The sequence below is a fragment of the Lates calcarifer genome, linkage group LG18 (assembly GCF_001640805.2).
Source record: "Lates calcarifer isolate ASB-BC8 linkage group LG18, TLL_Latcal_v3, whole genome shotgun sequence".
Lineage (NCBI taxonomy): Eukaryota > Metazoa > Chordata > Actinopteri > Centropomidae > Lates > Lates calcarifer.
In genome coordinates this window covers 3,252,010-3,260,623 of record NC_066850.1, presented here as the reverse complement: position 1 = coordinate 3,260,623, position 8,614 = coordinate 3,252,010, and the positions used below count along the sequence as shown (strand labels likewise).

General features: G+C 43.4%; 2 protein-coding genes across 2 annotated transcripts; one reads left to right on the top strand and one right to left on the bottom strand.

Annotated features, from left to right (window-relative positions):
• Window positions 1–1,545: 1,545 nt before the first annotated feature.
• Window positions 1,546–4,992, bottom strand: creld2 (cysteine-rich with EGF-like domains 2). Its single transcript, XM_018700546.2, has 10 exons — window positions 4,611–4,992; window positions 4,384–4,466; window positions 3,973–4,083; window positions 3,669–3,760; window positions 3,350–3,526; window positions 3,170–3,268; window positions 2,688–2,771; window positions 2,438–2,533; window positions 2,116–2,256; window positions 1,546–1,921 (listed from the first exon to the last, which is right to left on the bottom strand). Exons 1-10 carry the CDS (start codon window positions 4,752–4,754, stop codon window positions 1,863–1,865), a joined length of 1,086 nt encoding a protein of 361 aa, XP_018556062.1. The 5' UTR covers window positions 4,755–4,992; the 3' UTR covers window positions 1,546–1,862.
• A 268-nt stretch (window positions 4,993–5,260) lies between these two features.
• alg12 (ALG12 alpha-1,6-mannosyltransferase) lies at window positions 5,261–8,595 on the top strand. Its single transcript, XM_051077880.1, has 9 exons — window positions 5,261–5,450; window positions 6,156–6,288; window positions 6,384–6,557; window positions 6,661–6,855; window positions 6,942–7,046; window positions 7,156–7,378; window positions 7,497–7,666; window positions 7,771–7,846; window positions 7,926–8,595. Exons 1-9 carry the CDS (start codon window positions 5,292–5,294, stop codon window positions 8,155–8,157), a joined length of 1,467 nt encoding a protein of 488 aa, XP_050933837.1. The 5' UTR covers window positions 5,261–5,291; the 3' UTR covers window positions 8,158–8,595.
• Window positions 8,596–8,614: the final 19 nt, after the last annotated feature.

Sequence of the window (8,614 nt, the reverse complement as noted above, 5' to 3'; positions counted from 1 at the left end):
ACAAAAGACCCAGGGATCTTTGTCATGGTTCCCTGATGTTCCATATAAATCTAAGGAACATAGGACCCTAGGAACATAGGAATGACTCCCATACCTCCATATAAAAGGATCTACTGGTGCAAAGTTAGTGTGAACCACAGCACAGTCACATATTCTACTACACTGCCTCACTGTGTAGCAAACAGAAGTGAGTCAGAAAAGCCAGGTGCACCTAAAGTATAGTGATTATTCACCGTGTCTAGTCACTCAGCATCAGCTTGCTGTGACATGATCGCAAAACTTTCCTGGTCGGGCTTTCATCAGTCACCGAGGTGGTAAAAGTGGAGAGTCGATCTCGTTTCCAGGGGGGTGAAGCATCGTATCAAATATTTCTCCCCTCTGTCACTGCTCTAATAAAGCCCACATTCACCCAGATGGGTGTTGTAGCAACAACAGTACAACAGTCTCTACGCTGATTCATGCTAATCTCTCCTGCTTTCTCTGCTGTTTGGGTTCTCATCTTGCCTAATCTCTGTTATAAAGACACTTACTCCCTCCAGTAACTGATGATACATGAACTGCACAGGGAGCCCGGGAGCGTTTTTTGTTTATCCTGCTGCTATGGCGCGACCTCTTGCTCTTATGATATTGATACTTGTGGTACAGTGGATGGCAAAGGAATGGTTTCATATTTTTTGGGAAACATCTCGCTGATGGTTAGCTTAGCCGGTTAGCTTAGCTTGGGAAACAAGGGGAAACTGCTGTTGGATAAAGCTAGTTAGCAATTTTGAATTTGCTTTAACGTATATAAACAATGCTGGTCAGTCAGTGCTGTCCATTTTGTCCATCCTCCCTTATAAAACCTTCCAACACAGTGGAGTTAACATGCAGGGGTGAAGAGTGGAGTGGTGGGTGTGAAGGTGTGTGTTTGGGGGTGAGGGTGGTATGACTGCATCTCTGCTGCCTCCCTACCAGCTCAGACAGGTCTCAAATGGATGTTCCTTCCACCTTAGCGGGCCTGTCGAGTCAAAACAGCTGACATCATCCCGCAGGATGCCGGGAGGATTTATTCTGAGGTGAGACGTGTGTTAGAAAAATATGCTTTGATCCAAGTGGGGGCAAGGGGAAGGTCTTCCCGAAAAAGCCTCTTAGCATCTGAGTGGTTACGGCACTTCATATTTGCAAAAAAAAAAAAACAAAAACAAAAGGAACAGTACGTGGAGATTCCCTAAAATCAAGAGGACAAAACGTAGTTATGAGGACACTGAGTACACAGCATGTGTCCCTGTAAATCACAATCACATGTGGTCATGCATGCATCAAAAATGGGCAAATGAAGGGGAGGCCATGGGTAAAAACAGTCAGACACTGTATCTTATCCATTCTAGATCACACATATTCACTCAGTCGTGACTGTCCATATTTCATATGGCTTGGCTGCCACCATGTGGTCATCTGCAAGAACTGCAACTACACAACCTGCAGTCCAACTTCCACCCGCTGATTTAACTCACTAAACTACATTTGCTCCTCTAGAGTAAATAAGACAAATACTGCACAAGAAAGTGATGACTTGGATTTTTCTTAAATTCAACATAATCCACCTTTATTGAAACACCGTCAATTTTTAAAACCATACAACAAATAAAAGACAACAAGTGGTAGTTTGCACACAGCAGAGAAAAGAAACAACGACCAGCAAACAGAGCATAAAATGTCTCTTTTTTCTTTGTCCTTTAGTCCATGATTCAGTGCTGTCTCGGCAGCTTCTGTTGGTCCTAGGTGCAGCTGGTATCTAAGTGCATGTAGTCGGAGCAGCTCCAGATGTGCAGAATTTCAACATTATTTTTCCTGATTCGCTCCTAATGGTCCCAGGTCTGACATCAAAGCTCGCCGTGTGGACTTGTGGTCGTCTCGGATTCTTCTGACCCCTCCTCTTTTTCTAAAGACAATTTAAACATGTAAATAAAAACAACTTTTAATATTTATATTTTAAAACTTATCAAAACTTAATTGAAGACAATACAAACTTTTAGTTATTCAGCTAAAACAAAAACATATGACCTTGATGTGTTTTCAGGATGAGTAAAGCTAAAGCTGAACAAAACCAGTCCTTAAACAAACAGTAATCCTCACCTGGCTGCTGTGTTTGGATGCACTCGCCATCTTTCTCCTCGAAGCCACTCGAACAGATGCACACGTAGCTGCCTGTAGTGTTGACACACTCCTGGTGCTCCTTCGTGCATACAGGCTCTGACTGGGAACACTCATCGACATCTTGGAAAACACAAAAGGTAACACTGATAAGAAAACCTGCTAATACACAAATATATATGCTAAAAATGTCAAGATATTAAGACTTAGCATGTGTCTCCTTTTTTTTCCCCCTAATATGTAAGAGCTGATACACATCATATGAGAGTGGAGCTCCTCTAGTGGTGAATTATTTACATCGTACCTGTGCAGGTGCCCTCAGTGTCCTGGTACCCGCTGGCACAGGCCTGGCACTTATCAGGACCGGCTCCAGTGCAGCCAGAGCAAACTCTGTCACAAGCTGTGAAGGACAAACACACACAAAACCAATTTCTATTAGATAAATATCACAGAAAAATCTGTCAGTGAAGTGGAACTAAATGACTTTCCTGGTCCCTGAAATATGGCGCATTAGCATTTAAGAGGGAAAGATAAAAGACTGTACAAGCTGTTACCCTTGCAGGAGTAGGAGCCTTCTGTGTTAAGGCAGTATTGATCTTCTTTACATGGAGAAGTGTCTTTAGAGCACTCGTTCACATCTGCAACACATCAGACAGACTGCAGTGAGATAAAATGGTGCCCACAGAGCGAAACCTGCTTCACATCAAAATCCCATCTTCATTCAAACATTTGTACACTTTCAAGTTATTTTTATTTGTGCTGCAACTAAAAAATATCTTATCATGAATGTTATAAAAGAAAAACAACAAATCCTCAGAATTTAGAAGCTGGAACGTCAGAAATATTTGTCATTTTTACTTGTATGATTAATTGATTATCAAAATAGTTGGAGGTATTTCTTCTGGCAGTTGACTAATTGATTAATCAACCAGTGTTTTAGCTCTAAAAGTGTATAATACGAAAGATTTCTGATTGTTTAAAATGTTCAAGTGCAGTAAAACTATTTTAGTTGTCATGCAGCTCTGGCTTTACCAACCGACACAGGTTTCCTGGTCATCCTCCTCCCAGCCTTCCTTGCACTCATCACAGTCCTGATTGGTTGCCCCGGTGCAGGTCTTGCAAGAAGAGTGGCATTCTGCAAGAGGAATCGAATCACCACAGATTTACTAATCACTTCTCTGCCTGCTCGTTCACTCGTTTCTGCGTCGAACCGTACCTGTGCAGAGGGAGAAGGTGTCGTTCCTCACTTCGCTGAAGTGGCCGTCGATGCAGTCGAGGCAGAACTCCCCTTTGTAACCGTGGTTGCAGCTGCACTGTCCGTTCCCCCCGCGAGTCCCGTCGCCGTCACACAGCCCATTTCCGTGACAAGGTCTCTCAGATCCGCCCACACAGGCTTAAAAAACAACAGTAACACAAAAACATTCCATGCTTCCACAGGTTACAGGAGTTATTTGCTTTGCTTATTTGCCTAACTAATCGTCTCCCACAAACGGCACCGCTGTGCATGCAAATCGCTGCCTCGTGTGTTTCCTCACCGTTGCAGTCAGGTCCAAATGTTCCCTTTGGACAGCATACTTTGATGGTGTCAATGCAGAACCACTTATGCAGGTCAGGATGTTTTGTTTTCCTGCATCACAAACAGGAAATCAGACAGGAAGAGTTGAGGTTTACCACATTTTACAAAATGACACAAATTTTTGAACACAACTGCAGGTGATACATCCGTCGGCTTGGAGGAGCATCAGTCTGTCTTTTACGTTCATTAAAGTTGTGTCACAACCCAGAGTTACAGAAATGACACCGAAACCGTGAAGATATTTGCATGAACCCGACACCCACCTCTTGAACCACCAGGTCTCGAAATGCTCCTCATGCTCCTCTAACATGCGGTTGCACTCAAAGCTGCTGCTGTCGCACAGCCCCTCCATGATCTCCATCAGACGGATCTCGCTGCAAAGAGAAGGGAGAGGGGATGACGAGCTGATCAGACGCTGCAGGATGAAGCAACAGGAGGCTGCGAGGGAGGAGGTGGCAGCAGCTGTCACCACACACACACACACACCCTCTTGTAAAACAACAGAAAGCATCTGGTAGGCCTTGATGAAGGTTATCCTAAGCTACCAGCCACCTGTAGGCTATACACTTATCTAAAAGCTCCATGTGCAAAGTACAACAGCCTGCAGCCCTGGTGACTTGTGCCCTGGGACAGGGTGACCTGGAACCTGGACAGGTCAGGGCGAACCACCTCACCTTGTTTCATATTTGGACAGTTTCCTCTCCTCCCAGGCTGTGTTGCCTCCGCCGAAGTTCTGCTTTGCTGTTCTGTCAAAGCCCTGAAACACAAAACCAGGAGACATTTCACACGTGTGGCATCATTACATTTAGCAGGGTACGTTCATTATACTGCAGTTACACGGATATTTATACCAGTAAACTGCAAAACAACACAAAGCACAGGTTTGGAGATGTTCTCTGACCTTGTTGAAGTTATCAGTTATTTGCTGGCACGTGGTACAGGCGCTTTTTAAATCCCTCTTGCCGTCGCAGACTTGAAAAAGTAAAACAAAAGTTACACAAGACAAAAGCCGCAGTAGCCGCAGCTCTGGACCGGTGGACAGCATCTCCAGAAATCACTTCAGACCCAGTTTCATATCAGGACACAGGCTTCAGCCACTCGCGAGCAAGCTTCCCACTAAAATTAAAGTGCTGCGCGGTTCGGACGCATCTAAATGAGCTGTTCTTAACATTAAATCTGAGTTAGCGTTATCTATGCAAAGCGCTTTAAAGTAGTATTTACATGCCGGTTGTGGGGGGAAAAAAAACGATGCGGTTCCAGTTTTCCGCGTCAGCTTCTTGGTCGAATTGTGGCTTGCGCTGATTGGCTCTCCTTGCCGGTCAATCACCAATCTTGTGACCAATCACAAGCCGCCACGCGCGGGACAAAAAGATCCTTCCGCACGTGGAAAATTCAGGAAACCTAGTAGAAGTATGTGAAATGTTTTTATTTTTTCTTCTAGATGAAGTATTTTAATGGATTTCTAAACAGTAGCTTAATGGCGTTACTAGAAAAATAATAGTAATATTTTTAGCGATATGAAATCATTTCGTGCAGCTCTCTTCCGGTCTTGACCGGAAGTGACAGCAATCTTTCAGCTGTCATGGCTGAAAAGAGGAATGTTTTGGGGCTGCCACTCCTCTTATTATTATTTTCTGTGGCTCTCTTGCATTTATTCGTTTGTCCGTTCACCAAGGTGGAGGAGAGCTTTAACCTGCAAGCAGCGCACGACATTTTGTATCACAGACTCGACTTTGACAAGGTAAGTAGGTGTTAAAGTGCTGGATGTGCTAACAAGCTAACTGTGTACAACTCCAGTGAATGAGTCATTTTTATTTTTAAATTAAACAGTTGTGGACACGTTACACAATCCACACAGACAACACTTATATTACCACAGTTAACCATGCATTTTAAAGGTTTACTGTTTTTATAGCTCTGTCTGTCGTAGAGGAGGAAATTGTTTGATTATTAGAGGCCATAATTGTGCAAATTGAAGTTAAATGTTTTTGTTTTAGATTAGGTTTATGAAAGCTTCTTCTGTTTTAGAAATAAAAGCTGAGTTATTCCTCTGCTAGTGAAATGTAAAAGTGTGTTTTATCATCAAAATATCAGTAAACAAAGGTAAAATTCATAGTCAAAATGTAAATTAAATTTATTATATAGTTTTAAATTATATATCTTTGTGATTTTATAGAACAATTAATATTAAGTAATGTATATTTCACTTTATATACATATTTGTGCTTTTATTATTGATTTCCTACTCAAAACCAACTCATTCTCTAAGGTCCATTTAGTAGCTGTTTTGACGCTTTTGATGGTATCACATGACACACACTTCATTAGCACCCATTTGTCTGAACAAAAAAAAAAAAGGAAATTTGAAAATCTGCATTTGCAACAACTGGTGAACTCAATCATTTGCTATAGATCAGTAAAAAGCCTGTCCTCTCCTGTCTCTCAGTACGACCATCATGAGTTCCCTGGTGTGGTGCCACGGACTTTCCTCGGCCCCCTTGTCCTCTCCGCGCTCTCCTCCCCTTTTGTGTTTCTGTCCTCTCTGCTGGATGCACCGAAATTCTACGCACAGCTGATCGGTAAATCACATCTCACCTATTGTCATTTTCCAAGCAGTTAATCCTGTGTGTTAAAATAAAAGTTGCCTCTTGGGTTTTTGATGTGTCCTGTGCAGTGCGAGCCTCCCTGGGAGTTTGTGTTATCAGTGCGCTGTGGCACATGCAGAGAGAGGTGAGGAGGCAGTTCGGCTCCACGGTCGCAGGGCTCTTCTGTCTGACATGTGCTTCACAGTTTCACCTCATGTTCTACAGCACCAGGACGCTCCCTAATGTATTTGCTCTACCAATAGGTGAGATGCACCGCTAATTTTCCACAAACTCTGGATTAAGCTTTTACATTTCTGCTTTCCTGAATTAGTGAGTAAATCTACAACTGATGACTCTCTGCCCCAGTTCTTGTAGCCTTCACTTCCTGGATGGCTCAGAGGTATGGCTGCTTCATCAGCCTGTCTGCTTTGGTCATCATCGTGTTCCGGTCGGAGCTCTGCATCTTCATGGGTCTCATGTTGCTGATGTCACTGCTGAGCAGGAAGCTGGGACTGCTGCAGCTGCTTTACTATGCCGTTCCTGCTGGGATCTTGTCACTGGGTGAGTGGTCAATGTGTTTATAGATAACACATTGTTTAAGCTGAACATGTGCACAAAGATGTTGAGTCCTCTTGGTTTTTTTGCAGCTCTGACCGTGGCTGTGGACACCTTCTTCTGGAAGACGCCTCTGTGGCCTGAAGGTCAGGTTCTGTGGTACAACACTATTCTCAACAAAAGTTCCAACTGGGGAATATCCTTTCAATTATTCCTGTACACCCCTGTGTTTTTGACTTCTACATTTACTTTTTTGGTAATTTACTAACACCTTCCCAGTTCTCCTTGACTCCTCTCCCCAGTAAACCTCCCCCTTTCTCTGGTACTTTTACTCCGCGGTGCCCCGTGCCCTGGGCTGCACGCTGCTCTTCGTCCCACTCGGTCTCCTCGACAGGCGGATGAGGCTGCTGCTGCTCCCTGCGGTGGGCTTCATCCTCATCTACTCGCTGCTGCCCCACAAGGAGCTGCGCTTCATCATATACACCTTCCCCGTGCTCAGTTTGGTGGCTGCCCGAGGCTGCTCCTTCATGTAAGTTTACTGTTAAAAAACATTAACCAGTCACTTGACATTATATCTGTTTGAGAGAGTTGCTGCTGTTTTAGATGTACATGTTCCTCATTTCCTGTTTTCTTTTTGCATCCTTTAGTTTATGCAACTACCAGAAATCTTGGATGTATAAACTGGGCTCTGCTGTTGTGGTCGGCCAGCTGTTGACCAACGCAGCGTATTCGGGTTTTTGTCTCTACATTTCCCACCACAACTACCCGGGGGGCCACGGCATGCAGGAGCTACACAGGCTGTTGCCGCCCACTGCAGGTGGGAGTCACTTTCAGCTCATTTATAGTTTGTTCCTCACTGAATTATACAAAATATTGTGTAGTTGTCATCATTAAAAACATTGTTACACCTTGTTCCCTTAGACGTCTTTGTTCACATCGACACCTACGCTGCTGAAACTGGAGTTTCACGCTTCTTAGAGCAAAACAGAAACTGGAGGTCAGTGTATTTATTATTATTTTGAGCTAAAATTCAAATTGTGTGTCCAGTATTGACATTTAAGACTTTTTTTCAACAGATATGACAAGCGGGAGGACCTGAGTCCCACTGATCCTGAAATCAAAATGTACTCACACCTGCTAATGGAGGCTAATGTCACCAAGATAGAGCTGCTGCAGGACACTCATCAGCCTCTGGCCTTCATAGCAGGTTACAGCAACGTGGCCTTCGATGTGTCTCACTTCCCTCCTGTCAGTGTGCGACTGGAGAGAAAAACTGTGCTGATGGAGAGAAAGGCAGAGCGACTCTGACGGGAACGAGGTGTCGGAGCGAGGAGTTAGGTTTTCTTGGCGACCAAAAGTGACACTGGTATGTAACACCAGTGTTGTAACAGTATAGATTGGAGTGTTAAAGATATTTTTCCAGGTGTGAAAAAAGTATCTATTTGTTGCAGCATATAAACTTCATGCACTTTGGCTGATGTTTAAAATGTTAAACCAGGTCAAACTGTTCTTGATTCTAATGTAACGACAGATATTGGGGTTGTAAAGCAGGTTAAAAAGATTCTTTGACATGAAACAGTTTTATCCTCTGAAAACGGCTCTGTAATATTTACCTCAGAATGTGATTTGTATATTTTGTAGATAGATTTTATAGATGAATCAAGCTGAATGTGACATTTGAAACAGCATTGACTAATTACCCAAAACTCCCATGTTTTGTACAATAAAACATTAAATTGATAAGAACCAAGAAAGCAGCTGCAGG